Source organism: Callospermophilus lateralis, chromosome 10 (assembly GCF_048772815.1).
Source record: "Callospermophilus lateralis isolate mCalLat2 chromosome 10, mCalLat2.hap1, whole genome shotgun sequence".
Lineage (NCBI taxonomy): Eukaryota > Metazoa > Chordata > Mammalia > Rodentia > Sciuridae > Callospermophilus > Callospermophilus lateralis.
Genome location: NC_135314.1, coordinates 54,619,928 through 54,639,025, shown reverse-complemented (window position 1 = coordinate 54,639,025; position 19,098 = coordinate 54,619,928). Strand labels below are relative to the sequence as shown.

At 39.5% G+C, this 19,098-nt stretch overlaps 1 protein-coding gene across 9 annotated transcripts in view; it reads left to right on the top strand.

Annotated features, from left to right (window-relative positions):
* The window catches only part of Kalrn (kalirin RhoGEF kinase), a 627,901-nt gene that overhangs the window by 379,182 nt on the left and 229,621 nt on the right, over window positions 1–19,098 (top strand). For all 9 annotated transcript variants that reach the window (XM_076867942.2, XM_076867955.2, XM_076867941.2 and 6 more), the window contains 6 exons: window positions 493–608; window positions 1,133–1,255; window positions 8,652–8,834; window positions 10,060–10,178; window positions 15,435–15,501; window positions 16,096–16,205. In XM_076867942.2, coding sequence (XP_076724057.1) covers window positions 493–608; window positions 1,133–1,255; window positions 8,652–8,834; window positions 10,060–10,178; window positions 15,435–15,501; window positions 16,096–16,205 — 718 coding nt within the window. The remainder of the gene's footprint in view (window positions 1–492; window positions 609–1,132; window positions 1,256–8,651; window positions 8,835–10,059; window positions 10,179–15,434; window positions 15,502–16,095; window positions 16,206–19,098) is intronic.

Genomic DNA, 19,098 nt, shown 5'->3' with positions numbered 1-19,098 from the left:
CAGAGAAGGTGGCCCATGATGTGAGCTGTCCATACCTCAACTCATCCCTCTCTGCACTATTCATCTCCTGCCCTTCTCCTAGTAAGGCCTCAGGAATGCCCGGGCAACATCCATCCATGTTCATTAGGCTCCAGGGCCAACTGAGTTAGTTGCTATTTTAGGGACTGCTTCCTCACAAGGTCTCTTACAACCAAGGACTAACTTTGGTATGAAGAGAATCACGGTCACTTGTAAATTGCTGGTGGCATAACCTTCGTTCCCTAGTAGATTGATGGAACCCTCAATAACAGGCTTTTGCCCTAGTCTCCCTGATCTTGTTCGCTTCTGGGGAATTCTGTGTCCCAAGATTTTGCTCCCTTGGTTCTGATGCTGGATTAGTCCTATGGGGATGCTTGAAAGTCACAGTCACCTGGTGCCTGAGCAGTGGGACTGAGCTGGTTGGAGATTTGGTCAGCCGTTCCCATGACCAGTGCTCACTTCTTCTTCCCACAGCCATCTTGAGTGAGCTCTTACAGAGGGAGAATCGTGTTCTACACTTCTGGACCTTGAAGAAACGTCGGTTAGACCAGTGCCAGCAATATGTGGTATTTGAGCGCAGTGCTAAGCAGGTATGTCCAGAGCTTTCCCTGGTTTTGTCTCAGTTGTGAGGAGTATAGAGGCCCCAAAAACCAAAGCTTGGGACAGTCCAGAAAAGGGCACAGCCACAGGCAGAGTGAAGACAGGAGGTGGGAGTGAAGAGATGAAAGAGAACAGGTTGCATTTGTCAGTCATTCAAATTTAAACAAGCACTCTGTTCTGGGTTTGGCTCCAGCAGATGTGAAGGGATACCAAGGAACTCACCATGCTCCTTGCTCATGGATGACACTGGGCCTGGCTAGGAGAGTTCCCAATCTAATGCTTTAATGGTGGGATATTCCACATGAGGGGAGAACTTATTTATTAAAAAAATAATAATAAAATAAATAAATAAATAAAATAAAAATAAAAACAACTTCAGAGCTACATACCTATCACGTCAACAGTCCTTGGGTCCAGCATGTTGGCTCAAACCAAGAACCTTCCTTGCAGTATAGCATGTTTTCCTTCCAATAGCTGCCTTCTGAGGGACTGGATGGGTTGTTTCCCCACATAGGCACTGGACTGGATCCAAGAAACGGGTGAATATTACCTCTCAACACATACCTCCACTGGAGAGACCACAGAGGAAACTCAGGAGCTGCTGAAAGAATATGGAGAATTCAGGGTACCTGCCAAGGTAGGAAACATCCCAAACCTCTCCCCAAGTCCACCTAGCACCCCCCATTCTGGCCAGCTTCACATGATGGAAACAAGCCCAGCCTCTGGAAGCATGTTTAGGAAAGCATGTTTTCGCCTTTGAAATCTGAATATCAGAAGAACTGCAGCTGCTGGGTAAAGCAGCTATAGGTGGGAAGTCAATTGCTGTACACTGCTTCCAAAGTCTCTTTGGTCCATATTCTGGGATCCGTTAATATTCTTTCAGACCAAATAAGGCAAAAGTGTGTATTCATGCTAAAATGTGCACACACCTGTGTGTATTTACACATATCCACATATTCTTAAGATTTGAATAGCTTGGGAAGTCTATCTTATGGGAAGGGCCAGTGACTGTGGGTGGGTTGTAAATTAAGTTTCATTATTTCCATCCGACCTCAAACCTGCTAATGAGTTGGGCAGGGAGAACAAGATGTGCACACGTGCTCACATCCCCATACACACTGAGGGGGTACTATAATGGAGGGAAATATGATTTTTGTCTGCTTTCACAGCTAGCATTTGATCTGACAACACTTGGGTTTGAAGAAAAATCTGATCTGTCCCAGCTCCCTATTTGTAGTGTCCCCATCTCTTACCAGGGCTCCTTGCCACATAGGACCCTTTCTTGGCATCAATTCCACACTTGGCAGTTGCTCTTCCCAGGTGAGAGCTGCTTTGGGGGCGCCAAGGAGGAGAACATATTGGTGCTCTAACCTACTTAGATCCCCTCTGTCACTACCATACATGTTCTTCCAGTTTTGTGTAACAAACTAAGACCTTAGCCTCATTCCTGAGGCCAAGTGATTATTATGATGATAATTCAAAAGTGATTATTCACTCTATAAATCCTACACTATGTACACTCAATATTAGGGTGCTGTACCTTGCATTACTCTGGTTTTTGGGGTCATGTTTGCCCAATGCAATGAACTGTGAGTTCAGATAACAGACTCATTTCAATATCAGCTAAAGCAAATAGCACAAAGGAGGTAGTAGATACACAGAACCTTGTTCAGATCCAAATGAAAATGGGAGTTAAGAAAATAAATTATGGGGTTTGGGTCTAACTTCTCCTCTCCAGATGGTACCAATAATGAACCATTAACAGGCTGAGTAGTATCAGCCCCATTGATGTTCCTACCTGCAGAGGAGGGACTGCAGCAGATAACCCGGAGCTTCTTTAGGATCAGAATCTATCTGTAACCAATGTGAAAATGTGGAGAACTATCCAGTCAATTTAGTTCATCCTTCCTTTTCCACCTGCTTCATAACTTTCTCCTCTTTTCTATTTACTGTTCCCACCCTAATGTGTCCCAGCTTCCTAAATGAGTTCTATACATGTGGCCTTTTCTGCCTTGTAATCTAGACTGTTCTTCATATCTTGAAAAGGTCACTGGTCACATTACCACCCAGTTCAAGAACTTTAATGGTTTGCCAGTGCTTCCACCTAAAGCCCCACAGCTTCTACAACTATGCCCCTCCACCTCCCCAGTTTTATCTTCAATTATTCCTTTACGCAAGTTTTGTGCTCCACCTGAATAGGTGTATTTCCTCACCCTTGGAGATATACATTATATACTTGTTTGCCTTCGTATATTTTTCATATCATTTCTCTACCTAGACTGTCCTCCCCTTCCTTCTAGTTTGTACTTTGTAAAAGGAGAGCATCTTTCTGGTCCTGTGCCATCTCCTCTGTGATCCTGCCTATGTGCCAGGGTGTGACCTGGCCCTTCCTACCCTACAGCCCTTGTCTGTAAAACCTTTAGGCTCCTGACCTAGGCTGTCTGTTCTCCCATAGACTGTGAAATGGTATCTCCTTTGTAAGCCAGCAAGCTCCTGAAGGATACTTTGTTCATGCTGTGTTCCCCCAGGTTACCTAGCTATATCTTATAACATCAAAGAGAGGCCAAAACTTGCATGAATATAAGGGAAAAAGGAAGTCTGGGTCAATTTCAACACCATCTGCCAAACTGATCTTTAAAATGATTTTTCTACTTTGGCTCTATAAGTTCTGTCTTCCTCCCAGCTTAAATATCTCTATTTATAAGGTATCATTTTTCCGTCTATCATGTTCCAGATCTCAGGGTTATTTGTATCAGTCTCTACAGGATAACAAATTCAGCTGATGAGCTTCTGAAAAAAAGGCAATAGCCCCCTGTCCCACCTCAGTCCAGTTTCCTTGGGGCAAACCTCTTTTCACTAGTCATCATTGGTTTTCATCTGTATAACCAATGAAATTAATTTAAAATGGAAACTGGATTGACTTTGAATCACAAGAGAGTTAATATGAACAGGGCAACAGATTATATTGCATTATTATATCGCATTACAAAAAGAGATCAAGTAAAAGAAACACTGATTATAAAAAGGTACTTCTATATTAAACCCCACAAATATAAGAATAAAAATGAGATAGAGTTTGGGTGAGTATAAAAGGAAAATGAAATTTCATAGGATGGTGTCATACCTAGACTATCCAATTGGAAGAATACAAAAGATATTTCCTATTGTGGGTTTCAAAATTCTAAGGGTTCACGGCACACAGTAATAGAAAAGGTTAATTATCTTGACATTTACAACTCTGTTTCTTCTAAAAGCAAAACTTGTTTTTAGGTTCTCTTGTTTTTTTTTATTACATCTCATTGATTTTTTAGTATACTCACAAAGTTGTACAACAATTGCTACTGTTTAGTTCCAGAACATTTTCATCATCCCAGAAAGAAAGCCCATACCATTTAACAGTCACTCCCCATTAACCCCTCTCCTCAGGCAACTACTAGTCTACTTTCTATCTCTATAGATTTGCCTGTTGTATACATATCATGTAATGGAATCACATAATCAAAATACGTGATCATTTGTATCTAGCTTCTTTTCCTTAGCGTATTGTTTTCAGGATTCATTCATGATTTAGCATTTCTCATTTTTTTATGACTTCCCTCATTTTTATGGCTGAATGATATTCCATTGTTTGAATACATCACTTTATATTTACCATTCATCAGATGAATGTTTTCCTTCTTTCTAGTTTGGGGTTATCACAAATAATGTTGCCATGAACATTCATGTACAAGTTTTGCTGGGAACATAGGTTTTCAGTTCTCTTCTGTGTATACCTGAGTATGGAATGAATAGGTTCTATGGTGCCTCTATATTTAACTTTGAGATACTGCCAAATTGTTTTCCAAGGTCGCCATTCTATTTTATACTCTGACCAGCAATGTCTGGGTTCCAATATCTCTACATGTTCACCAACACAAAGCTATTGTTTGTCTTCTTGATAGAGCCATTTTAGAGGATGTAAAGTAGTACCCATTTTAGTTTTGTTGCTAGTAACCAATAATGTTGAGAAAACATATTTTAGACTGGTAGTTTTATCTCTGAAATGAAAGAAGACATGAGAGAAACTGGACTTAATTCTTTTTAATACAAGAGAATAAATCAGTAATAAAAGTGACTAGAGTCTTCGCTGAACTAAATTATGTCTTCTTGGAATTCAGCAAGCAAGGACAGGGAACACTGGAGAGTTTCAGACAGATATGTTAGACTGAGAAAAGTAGAATCTAAATATTTAGTTCAGATAAAAGATGGGCATGGTTCCGTTTCTGAGAGCCTTAGAGGGCTTTAGCTCACATGTGATGGGAAATCTGGAAAGGTTTAGCTTTTCATCTATAATGCCAGATGATCTCCTGTGGAATGAATATAAAGATCTATTTCAAGAAACCTGTTTACCTTCACAAAGAGATTATTACTAAGCCCATATCTACGACAAATATACAAACAGTAAATATAAGGAATGCCAGTAATGAAAGGCAAATATGGAAGATTAGGATGAGATAATAGGACTAATATCAAGGAAATTAAACCTTAAAGACTTGTAAAATGTGCCCAAAACAAAAGAACTTTAAAAATATTATTCAGAGTAAGGCTCACTAATTAGAGAGAAAGATGGTGAAGTTTTAATTGGTCAAAGAAAATAAAAAAAGGGAGGGAGAAAAGACAAATAGAAGTGCTAAACTTCTCTTTTTAAACCTTGGTCTTTCTCAGCAGATAACATAGAATTCAAAGTGGAAAGGGCAGAACATACATTAGGGGACAGTTCTGGATTTCCTGGTCAGATGAATTATAGTTCCCAAAGTCTCCCTTTTGTCCACAGATCTTGTCCATAATTCTGAACCTATTCTTTAACAACTGCTACAGTTCGACCTCCACCTCACCAGTCCATATAAAAGTTACTATCTTTGGTGGAAAGATTTGAGTTTCAAATTTGCTTGTTATGGGGGGAAGATAGTGTATGGTTGTGTGTAGGAAGAAAGAAGAAACTATGTGGCTGGACCTCCCAGGACCTCAGAAAAAGCTGAATCACAGCCCCATTGGAAGAACAAGAAATGTGCCATTATCTCACCTCTGGAGATGACAACTAGGATGTCACCTCAATCCAAGACCAACTTGAGCAGCCACATTGTCTGGTCTTCTCCCCGGAGCAGAGGATCAGGGATTTCTTCAGTGTCCACCATTATGAGGATTCAGCTTCCCTTTTCCTCCCCCATCTCCCTTCTGCATTTCTACTCCTGCAACTCGCCACCCAAATACTGTCTCTGCAATTCAAATCCCCAGAAAGATAACCTCAAATTGGTCCAGCATTCGCTACTTTTTTTTTATTTAGACAAAACTTTCAGGCTAGAACACCTCAGAAATTACTGGCCACATACTGATGGACCGCCTTCATGGGATAAGTTTTTGCCTCTTACCAGCTATACACAAGAATGTGGCAGGTCATGTGGTGCTACTGCAGTCACCATTGCCATCACTTCAGACTCTACTCTATGAGGTCATGGCCACAATGGTGTCTCAGTGGGCCAAAGCTGACAGTTAATTCTTCCCACTGGAGACCCACAGCTCTTGCTGGTTCTAGCTCTACTCACCTCCACACCCAAGCTTTGCACCTTCATTCACCAGTTCCACCATTCAACATTTATGGCGTGCCTGCTCTTTTCTGGACACTGATGATAGATAAACAAATATGATATAATACTCACCTTTTAGGAGTTCATGGTCTAATGAGGGAGACCTAAATAAAACTCCATGACATATACTAAAATACAGGCACCTCTATGTGGTACTATGGGGACAAGGGGAAGGGCCTTGTGTCTTTTGGGGAGGAAAGGAGATGAAAGAGGGACATTGCAATGAGTGGAAGGTGAGTAGAAGCCCTCACCACAGGGAGGGGCATGTGACATTCACCAGGTTGCAGTTTAGGGTCTTGGAGAACAGTGGAGATGGGCCACTACCTCAATAGCTGGGCCCTGGGTTAGAGCTTGTCCACACTGCTTAATTCACTATTTGCTCCCCAGGCTCCTAGAGTGTCTAGAGTACTCTTGGCCACAAGCCACTCTCCTGATTGATGTTTTGATGCTTCAGGATGCAGTTTCCCCTGACGGAGCTGCCCTGGTAGAGCTGCAGCCACCTACTGGCGGCAAAACCCCATCTCATGAGTGAAATCACCTTACCAAGAGCAGAGAATATGTGTGTTTAGAATTTTACATAAAACAGATTTCTTGATATAACAGCAAATGTTAAGCTCTGATTAAGTAAATAGCAAACAAAAAAAAATACTCTTTTCATGAAAAAAATACCTAAATGCAATAATATATTATAGAAGTCCTTAGGATACCAGATTTCTTTTCTTAATCAATTCCTGTTGCAATTACTCTTCACCTTTTATGGCTGAGGGCTGTTTCTCCTATCCTCACACCCATCTCCTCTCCTCCACTCCAAAGCACTTTCACCCTTGACTTCCAGCCCACTGTCTTGAGATAGGAGCGGCTTGGTGTGTTAGAAGAGCCAGTGGAGAGCCAGCACCCCAGTCTCCCTGGCCACGTGGCAGACAGAGCACTCTGCTGGCCCTTCTAGAATTTCTTGGGAGAGTCAGTCTCCCATAGGAATGACTGTGAATGAGCCTGAAAAGGAGGGAGTAGGAGGGTTAGAAAGTGAAAACTGTGGAATAAAGTCTCTTCTGTCTTTTCTATTGCTACTCCAGTGACTTCTTGCCTCAGTTTCCTTCAAGTATCTAGATTATAGCATGATCAAAATTTTGGACCTATTTTCCTCCAACCCAAAAAGACTTTTTTCTTCTAAGAATATCATTTAGAGACTCCTTTCTTTCCCTTAAAATTTTCAAGCTTCCCTGAAGATTTTAGACTTTCAAAATTGAAACTTAAAAGACATGCAAATGTTTACATCTTAATAAGCCTTCTATTTCCATATCTTATCTAATTTGAACCTCACCTTCCCATGAGACCTCTGCCACCTTTCCATGCCACTCTACCTTTATTTTTCCCCAATTAAAAATCCTTGTGGTTTTTTACTTCTAATTTTGACATTCAATTACATGATGCCTTGAGTAATAGATTTAACTATTCTTTGTGAAAACCTTGTCTCCTCTAGTGATTATAGTCTGTTTGGTGGGGAATGAACATCTTTTTTTCTTCTTTTGTTTTCCCCCCCAAGCCTGGCCCCACAGCTGTCAGCATAAGGCTATAGACAGAGTAGACGCTGAACACATTCTTACTAGAAATGAAATTAACCCAGTACATGTCAGAGTTTTACCTCATTAGCCCTCTAACAGATACTTTTTTAACCCTTTTTTTCCCTCCCTCTCTTTAATGGAAAATAAAGACAAGATCCTTATAGTAAAGGGGATAACATTTACCCTTAGGTCTTAAGTTGGATTTCTTTGGCTCTTAGCATGTGCCAACTGGCATGATATTTTACATCTTACCTCAGGCCTGTACAGGGAAAGGAGAGAACCAAGAACAAAGGAACAGAGACCAACAGGTGCTGTTGCTTACTAAGGATATGAATTTTGACCAGCCTTTAAAACTAAACCTCAGGTTTTTTCCATCTGTAACTCAAAGAGATCCTTCCTCCACGTACTTTATAGGATGCTTTAAGAGTCACATGAATCTCAGATGCACTGATAACATACTCTATAGACCTGTAAAGCCCACTACCTTACATTGACAGTAATAATAATGGCTAGCATTTATGGCTTACTGGGTTCTTGCTATGGTTACTGTGAATGCCTGCTATACTCTAGGCCCTGCTCTAAGCAGTCTGCATTATCAGCTTATTTAATGCTTGCAGCAACCCTTCAATGCAGGTATTATTATGATTCCCATTGTGTGAGTGCAAGAACCAAAGGGCACAGAGAGTTTAAGCAGCTTGCTCAACCTCTCCCAGCTAGTGAGTGACAGAGCCATCAGGCTGTGAGGAACCTATGGCTGCTGTGGAGAGAAGGGGACTTGGGGTGAAGAACATAAGAATAATGTAATCCAATAATGTAATCCAATAATGTAATCCATCTTTTGGGGCAGCAAACCAAGGAGAAGGTGAAGCTTCTGATTCAGTTGGCCGATAGCTTCGTGGAAAAGGGCCACATTCATGCCACGGAGATAAGGAAATGGGTGACCACCGTAGACAAGCACTACAGAGATTTCTCCTTGAGGATGGGGAAGTACCGGTACTCCCTGGAGAAAGCCCTAGGAGTCAATACAGAGGTGGGTAGAGGGTGTTGCCTACGCGGGTGTCCCCATTCTCCCCCTCAACACCACTGTTCTCATCACCACAGAGGTAAAGAGCATTTCCAGAGAGTCCTTCTGAGCTGCTGAGCCCTGGGACACTTGTCTTGTGTGTTTTTCGAGTGAAGGGGGAAGGATCTTGCTAATCCATTCACCTCTAGCCCTTGTGGATAGTGTTCCATATAATGTAAAATTGGCTGGCCAAGAGCAGGACCCATTGCTATGGAGCAGAGTTTTTCTCTGTGTAGAGTAAGCTGTTGACTTGAGGACTAACCCCTTTATTTTGGCCTCATTGGTATCATCTCTTACTCAATTATGTTAATCAGCAAATGATTAGAGCCCCTAGTATGTATAATAGCAAGCACTCTTTCAAGAATAAGGGGTACAATTTGTACAAAGGCTGTTTGACATTTCAACTGAAAAATGGTACTATTTGCTATGAAGCAAAGGAAGACTGACTTTTAATATATTCTTTATAATAGGGGTCAGTACCCTATGAATTAAGAGATAAATACAGCCTAGCAATTTAATCCTGGAATTTCTAATTCATAAATCTTTAAATAGGCTCATGTTCTGAAGCAGAGCAGCCTAGAGAGGGAAATGGTCAAACCACTATGAGTTGAAGCAGTTAACATCTCCCCCAGGCTCTAATCTGAATTTCTTCTAGAGGGTTCCATCATGCATAAATACCAAATGATGGTTGAAATAAGTAGGGATGGGTAATTAGAAAGTTCAGTCATTGTTCAACCACTTAGCTTTTTATTTCCAAGGGAAATTGCTTGTTTAAATAAAAAATAGTTTGATTATTTTCCTTTGACAAATGAAACATGTTTTTTTGTCTTTATGTGTTTCTATTTCACATTATTTTGCTGGTGAAGAACCAATCTTGGACTAATTTATGACTCCGTATGTATGTTTAGATTTAATCAGGAACAAAGGCTTCTGGGACATAGATACATAATGTCTATTGCTATGGATATTAATAGTAAACATTTGAACTGAACATTTTATATCTTTTTTTATTTGAAAAGAAGAATTACCCTATAAAGAAGAGTGCTTGTGGGCAGGTGTTTGTAGGATTCCCCATCTTTTCATCCTCTCCATGATATCTTTCTGTTTTTCTGCTTTACTACCTCCCCGACCTCGGGTGAGTGATTTTTCTAAAGCTTCTCCAAGATGACCTCTGTGATCCTTCTGCATGTAGGATAACAAGGACCTGGAGCTGGACATCATCCCAGCCAGCCTGTCAGATCGTGAGGTCAAGCTACGGGATGCCAACCATGAAGTCAATGAAGAGAAGCGGAAGTCAGCCCGGAAGAAAGAGTAAGTGCTGTAGAGCTCCCACACAGCCACAGGCTCCTTGTGACTGGGCTTGGTTTTCACCGCCACCTGTCCCTTTTGGCAGCTAGTGTGTCCTTTTCCCCAGAGAGGGGTGGACAAGCATGATGCTTCCATTGAGAATATGGGCTCCCTGGAGGCTTCTCGGTCTCTCCCAGCTGCCTGGTGTCTGAGTCTTCTCCATGGATTAGGAACTTCCTAGGGTAACCGTCCTCCTCTTGGATCATCACATTTCCCTACGCAATGTCAGAACTCAACAGTGACAAAACTAGATTTTTTTTTCCTTCCCCTACAAATTTAATTCTTTCTTCTAGTTTCCCAATTCTAGCCTCCCAGCCCTGAAACTGTGAAGGTAGTTTTGACTCATCCTTTCACTCCTTATGTTAATCCTTTCTTCAAAGTTGCTTTACATCTCTGCCCTTGTTTTTGCATCATCACAGACTCTTGTTGGCTACCCTCATCACCAGAAGTCTGAATTATCTGAAAAACTTGCCATGGTCTTCCCATGGCCAGCCCCTATCCTGTTTCCCTGCACAGTGATGCCAGATGAGCCTTACAAAGTGGTGATTTATTGTTGCTAATTCCAGTGTTCTTCCAACCACCAACATCATCCAAACAGCCTTATACACATTTCTATCTACTTTTCACTTCTCTCAGTAGCTATAATTATTCCCATTTTACAAATAAGAAATCATACTTAGGAAAGCCAAGCAACTTTTCCCAAACCAAACTATATAGAAGTAATTGAGACAGAATTTAAACCAGTTCTGACTCTTCACCATTCTGTATTCTGTGATTTATTTCTATTATGTCCTCTACTAGCTTCAAATTTCAAATGGTTTTATGTTGTCCCTTAGATAATGATCAAACTCCCCAAGATATGATCATCTGGACTTACCTATGTCAGTCTTATTTCAAAATTCTTCCCAATTCAAATGACACACTTCAGTCATATCCTTTCATTGTCTCCTTTCAGGTCCACAAATAAGTTACATATTGTTGTTCATGCAGTATTCTTGGCCTAGAACCTTCTTATTTTTATTTCTTTTCCCTTTCCCATTGGTTTAGTTTTTGTTTTTTTGTTTTTTCCCTGCATGGTTTTTAAATTCCTTTTTTTTTTTTTTTTTTTTTTTTTGTGGTGGTGGTATTGAGTATACACTCAGAGACTCTTAACCTCAAGCTACAATCCCTGTCCTTTTTTTGTTTTGAGACAGGATCCTGCCAAGTTGTTGAGAAGATTACCTAGAATTTGTGATCATCCTGCCTTAGTCTCCCAAGTTTCTAGATTGCACCCAGCAATGCTATTGATTCATGTCCAATGTATCTATGAATTCTTTATATACAACTTCTGTTGTCATTGGTTCATTCTTTTCTGAACTTCTACACCACTTCTCTGTACTGATTCATCCTATTCTTATCTAATTGATTTCTGAACATTTCTTTAACTAGATTATAAATTCCTTGATGACAAGAAATATGTTATACTGTTTTCAGTGAACAACTAGATTAAAAGAGTATTGAAGATTAAAAAAAATGATCAAGAAAATCTTACAGGGTATCATTGGATACAGAAACTGAAACCTTTGAGAAAGGGTAAAAACTTATCTAAAATAAGTACCACAGTACCAGCTTCCTCACTTGAAGCTAAGGGATACAAAACTGGCAAGAAGAAAGCAAGGCACACTTTTGGAGGTATTTATGCCAGGTGGCCCAGCCTATGACTTAGTCTAGGTATTCAGATTTCAGAATCCTTTGCCTGGTGAGTAATAGGATTTTAAAAGGAAAGGAAGACATCTAGATACTGGCCCAGTGAATGAATTGTGAAGGTCACATGTAAAGCTGCCAACTGTGTTTATTACCAGCTCAACAACAGCCTGGAGGGGCATCAGCAAGAAGACCCAGAGGATGCTGGCATTCAGACATTTTGGAAGAATCCAAAGTTGCTGAGATTTTTATTAAGTGAACTCTGTTTTCTCAGAATATGAATGATACAGGGCCAGAATCAATTTAGAGAACTGGGACCCATTTAACATTAGCTTCTGGCTCTGTTCTCTACATATAATCAGCTCTCCATTCTTGTGAACATCTTTCTAAGATGTCCCATATCCTCTGATTCAACTAACCATGGATCAGAACTATTCAGAAAAAAATTGTGCCTGTACTGAACATGTAGACTTTTTTCTTGTCATTATTCTGTAAATAGCACAGCATAACTATTTACATAACATTTACATTGTCTTGGGTATTATGAGTAACCTAGAGATGATTTAAAGTATACAGGAGGAACTGCATAGATTACACAAATAGTATGGCATCTTATAGAAGGGACTTGGACACCTGCAGATTTTAGTATCCATGGGAGTTCTGGAAGCAATCTCCTGAGGATACTGAAGAGGGTCTGTATTCAAAGTAGGCAAAACTCATTTTACTTTTTTAGTTGATTGTGGGTAGCTGCTTACATACATTTCACATTAGTCAAGAATTATTGATTCTTGGATGATATGAAACAATGCTGTTAATCCTAGAAACCATTTCTTGATACTCTGCTTTCTTTATGGTGGGGTTACAGAGTCACACATATGCAGAGACCTCTGGAGGGATTTGTGAAGAATATTTTGACAGACTCTACTTGGGTGATGCTGGAAAAAATAATAGTGCATCCTAAGATTAAGAAGCTCTGCCTATTTTATTGTATCAAAGTGAAATTGGACAACAGCTTCCTTGTAGCTGAAAAAGTCAAAGCTGGTCTGTAAAGCCAGAGATTGTTTCATTTGGGGAGTGCATATGGGGAAGGCTGCATGACAAAGGTGATTTAAACAACAGAAATGTGTTGGGTCAGACTTCTGAAGGCTAAGACTCTGGAACCAAGGTGTGGGCAGGGTTGGTTCCTTCTGAGGGCTATGAGGGAGGGGTCTGTTCCGTGCCTCTCCCCTCAGCTTATAGGTGACTGTTTTCATGTTCCATTGGTGTTCATCCTGAATCTGTATGCCTGTATCCAAATTTCCCCTTTTTATAAGAGCATCAGCCGTACTGGTTTGGGGAGCCCACCTACTCTAATACTTCAGTGACTCTATTTCCAAATAAGGTCAAAATGTGAGGTACTGATCAAGACTTCATGTAAATTTTGGGAGATACAAGTCAATCCATAATGTGGAAGGAAATGAGGAGATTACACTGGGCCAAACCCTCCTCCTGAGTTCTTTGTAGGACAAAAAATAACCAGAGGAGCATAAAGGATGGGTGGATAATAAAACAAAACAGCGGTGGGGGTAGTGGAGAGAAATTATGAAGAGAGACGAGTAGAACTATAGGAAGCACATGGGGAGAAGAAAAGCACAGAAACTCAAGGCAGTGAAATCAAACACAACTGCTCAAAGTCGATCAGCTAAAGTTCCTTCTGATCTCCCTTCTTTCCTGGTTTCATAGCTATCTATAGGTTTAATCACTGAATATTTACAAAGCACCTCCTGTGCACCAGGCACTTTGCTTACATGATCTTCTTTAATCCTTGCTGCAATCCTGTGTGATCAGCTGTTTTATAACTAAGAACCTGGGGCTTAGAAAAGCAAGTCCTAGTTCTAGTAAATGACAAAGTCAATTTGGTTCCTGTTTGTCTAATTCCCAAACAAACTTTCTGCTCTTCCAGTAGTGTAAGAATAGGAAGATAACTTCTGAAAAAGGGACTTTTTTGCTTGCTGTGCTAGAGATTGAATTCAGGGTATCATGTATACAAGGCAGGAGCGCTATCATTGAGCTATACCTCCAGCCCAAAAGGGAATTTTTTTTATCAGTCCTTTAATTTTAATAGAAAGGGCTCTACTAGAACAATGTATTACTTTAAGTAAAACTCTATCAAGATAAAGTTTCAGGAAAGTTGCTACTTATGTGGTATTTCTTGTGAAGTTTCTAGAAGGGGACAATATTTCTTAAAATCATCATGTGATGGAACACCTGGAATTAGGGGTTCTCATTATAAACTTTGCAAAAAACTGATATAGGAAATGTTATATATATATATATGTTTTATATATATATATATGTAATTTAGCATAAATTATATATATATATGTAATTTATGCTAAATTACATATCATATGCCAGCTAGTAAGCATTATTTCTAATAAGGATTTGCTGAGTAAAAAATAAAGTGAATATACTACACTGAAGGCCTGGATCATAAGTTTAATAATTGTCTAAGATCATTGTGTGACTTTGGGGCCTAACGAGGAAGGGAAATCCTCTCCTTAAAGATAAGTAACACAGACTTCTTTTTATGGTACCCAAAAGAGCAGTCACTTAACATTGTTAACTTAGGCTGAGCAAGCTCAGTTCTGTGTACACCAGTTTTTGATGCAAATAAATCCCACTGGAAATAATATCTACATATGTAATAGGATAGTCTAGGTCAGAGGTCAGCAAATTGTGGTTCATAGGTCAATTTGACTCACTGTCTATTTTATATACCCTGTAAGCTGAAAGTTATTTTACATATTTAAATGATTGAAAAGTTCAAAAGAAGAATACTGTTTGGGTATATGTGAAAATTAGATGAAATTAAAATTTTAGTGTCCATGAATAGTTTCATTGGAAAAGTTTTGTTAGAACACAGTCCATGTATTTTTGTTAACATATATCTGTGGCTCCTTTCATGTTGTATAGCAGCAATATGTCAGAGATTAAATGGCCCACAAATACTTATTTTCTGGCTCTTTACAAAAAATAAAATTGCTAAACCGATATATCGTGCATTCATGCCTAGCTTTGAACTTCTGTTGCAGTTTTCTTTCAGCCTAAGCCTGGTTTCACTTATGGTACTGGGTACTGTTTTGGTATGAATCTCTAAACCCTGCTGAACAGAATTCATTCTGGGAGATGTAAGAGAGATGAATAAGCTGAGATTCAAGCAGTCTTTTTTGGTGAGATTGCATACGAACAATCCCACATCTCGTGAATCGTATGCACACATGCACGCACATGCACACACACACACAAGTGTGAGCATGTGCCTATGAACACAGAATCACAGTATTGGTGAACTAAAGGGAGAGAGACTATGGAACTGGCTGAGCACAAGAGGTGCTCCTTTGGTTAAGAGTGACCCGTAGGAGAGGGAAGGAATTTTGGGATAAAGTAGAAAAATAGGACACTCAAGAATGATAAATGTGGGTTAGAGAAGTGAAGTTTGAAGGAAGGGAGGCTTTATATCTATAACTGACTGAAAGCCCATTTGTTTCCTTCTAGATTCATTATGGCTGAACTACTCCAGACAGAGAAGGCTTATGTCAGGGACTTGCACGAGTGCTTGGAGGTAAGTCTTGCAGTAATCAGTTCACAGCTCTGTTAGAAAAATGACCTCCTTGCCATTGTCAAGTCCTTGAGAGTAGTTCAGTGCTCTTATTCTTCTCCAAAAGAGTAACAAATAAAAAAAAAACAATCAGGGGAAATTTTTCTCCCAGAGCCAATAGTAATTGCATGAGAGTTTGAAGTGCTTTTCAAAAGGAAGTCTACTTTTCTTAGACTAGAGCTAAACCCAGCACCCTACCCCGCCCAAAAAAAAAAGTATGTAAGGCATTTCAATTCATAATAAAAAGAACGACACTTTCAATGAACTTAAATTGAGTCTGAAAATTCACACCTCAGCACACATACACACATACTCTCACTCAAATCCACACACATTTATTTAATAAGTAACAAGCAAACTGAGTATGTGCTTGCTAAAGTTCAGGATAATGGAACATTCAGGTTTTATTTCTTTCTGTTTTATTTATGTAACACTTCACTTTTTGAACTCTACATGCATTCCCAGTCCATGTCTCCCCCCATACATTTGAGGGCCTCTTTATTTATCTGAATTTCTTGCAGTGTACTTGCCAATGATAAAATTGTTGCTGTCTTCCAGACCTACCTGTGGGAAATGACCAGCGGTGTGGAGGAAATCCCCCCTGGGATCCTCAATAAAGAGCACATCATCTTTGGCAACATCCAGGAGATCTACGATTTTCATAACAAGTAGGTTGTTGGTGGTGGGGGGGTGTTCAGCGGAGCACTCCTGGGGCCACAAATACCAGACCACAAGCTTCCCAACAAATAGATCAAGGCCACTGACAAATCTTACTTGATACAGTCCTACCTGGTTAGTTCTCTAAGGCAGTTGCTGTCAGACTTCTTTCTCACTAACCTTTTCTTCTCAGTTGTCCAAACTTCCTGGAACAGAGTTAAGACAGGTGTCCAGTACTGCCCCTCCACAGTTATCCTCAGGGTACTAGCAGGTAGCATTCTCATCTGCCCAATCAGAATGGTTACCATGCTTTGAAGGAACAAAAATAGCTTATCCTTTTACACCTGTGGGAATCCTCACATTAGAACTCACCTGAGGCTAATCGTCCAACATCATGGCCTTTGGGTTTCAAATTTCACTGATATTTTATTTCAACCTAAATATTTTCCCATCCACAATTATTTCATCATCCCTACCCCCAACCAAACAACAACAGAAATAATGAAAATACAAGTACAACACATTTCTTGACAATGTATAGGGCAAAGCATCAATCAACACTGTATGTTTTGTTGAAGAAAAAAAAAAACCATACAGTGTAGAATCATGGAGACATTAAGCCTCACAGCCCATTTTTCCAGCTCCCAGCTTGTTGTAAGAATCTTTCCCAGGGCATACTAATCATGTATGGTGTAAACAGAGGGTCAGCAGGAACATGAGTATGATTAGTTATGTGACCAACCAATGGAAATAACTGTTTCCAGAATGCTAGAAGAGAAGATCTTAAAACACAGGAAGAATACAGACATGAAGTCTTCTAGCTCTCAGGAGCCTGCTGTAGAGAAGGCTGAGTCAGGCTAGTTAGGGATTTACTGAGCTAAGGTGTCAATGCTGGAGAGAGAACTGCCAGCTCCAAGAGTTCCTGAGGAGGCTGTGTATACAGGTGGAGAGCTGTGTGGGGGCAGGGGCAGGACTAGCAGCACCATCCAGTGGAGATTTCTGTGGTGATGGACATGTTCCACATCTGTACTGTCCAACATGGTAGCCACTAGATATGAGTGGCTATTATAAGGAACTGAGTAATTTTATCTAATATTAATAAATTTAATTTTAAATGCCACAAGTGGAAAGTAATTACCATACTGGATAGTCCAGTTCTGGAAAATGAAACCTCAATATGGCTTTGTGCCAAGAATGACCAAGAGGCCAGTGAGCGTTGGGTGCTGAAGGATCCTGGGTTCTGAAAGTTCTAAATAAAGGTAGGGAGTCACTCCCCTCATGATAAATGATCCCTGTTATGTCATCAAATGGCATCAGTTTAAAGAAACATAAATACGTAGCTCCTGTGACATGCTAACCTTGTCAGATTGTTAAAGCAGAAAGCTCTATGTGGGGGGGGAAAAAACCTTTTGACTTTCCAGAATACTTGATAAAAGTTCCCAGATTTTTTGAATCATAAACTTTAACACTTCCCATTTAGCTTGTCTGGAAATCTCCAGACACAGAAGTTTTCTGTCCTCATTCCTATCATTAATGCTATCCCAATAACTTCATTCTTGATCATTGATCCCAAATTCCATCATCTGAGCCCAGTTCAGTATCACCCCATTTCCCCCAAAATATCTGAGAAGACATCAGAGTGGCACACGGTAAGTCATGTTATTTTGTCTGACTGATCGTCTCTAGGATTTAATCAACAAGTCTTACTTTCCCCATGATCTTCCCAAATGGACCAGGTCTAGAAGTCTCAGGATCACAACATGCACTTCCTGTGAGCCCTGCTTTTGCCAAATCACTTTATTGGGGATGAAAATATTCATTTCAAAATTGAACAATTATAACAAAATATTTAGCACCACTATGCCTCTTATTCTAGTTTAATGATATTACTCTATTTATCCATGGTAAACAATTTTGTAGTTTTTTTATAGCTAAAAAATCTACCTACCAGTTACAAAATACAATGCTAAGAAATCCTTTAAAAATCAAACCATATAGAATATTGTATTCTGTAAAAGAAGAATCAGTAAAACTATCAACTACACAGCTACCAAGCACGTGTTACCTATTTAGAATATTATGAAGAAACATGAAGGAAATGAAAACCATACTTGGAGCAACAAAAAGAAATGTCACAAAGATTAAGTTTTTGTCTTTTCATAGAAGACCTTCTCTATCAGCCATTTTCCCTCTGGACTATGTAGTTTGCAAGCCCACAACAATTTGGAAACAACAAATACTGTAGAGAATCAAGAACTTGAGCAAATAGTTCAATGGTCAGCATAAAGTAAGATCAGCAGGAAAGACAACAAATAAATGGCAAAAAATAAAAGGCAATAAAACAACAACAACAAAAAAAAAAAACCATAGTGGTCAGGGGTTGCTGGGTATTGCTGCAAAAGCATCCTTTATCTCGTAAAGTCCAATACAACCAGTCTATTACAGTGTGGCATAATAATTGATATTAGTAATAATCCTGAATCATTAGTATGTTCTGCATTTAAAGCAAGAAACTCTATAATGTATTTAGAAAGTTATCAACCAAAAGAAACTAATGTTTTAAATTATCCACAATTTAAGGGAACATCCAAGGATCTCACTCTGTATATTAATTTCCTTTGTTATCTGGGGATTCAGGATTTACTGTATTCCTAGTGTATGCTTTCTACTTAAGCCAGACAGATTTTGATTAATGGAGAACATATGACACTCTAAAATTGTTAATAAATAAAAGATAAAATGCCAATTGGCCCAACTTAAAAAAATCTAAGGGTTGTCAACTCCTTTAGAGACCATGTCTTTCACTGCATAACCCAATACCTGGCATGCAGTAAATGTTAGTATTTATTGGGTGGGTGGATGGGTGGATGGATGAGCTAAAAATAAATTTACATTTTGCAGATT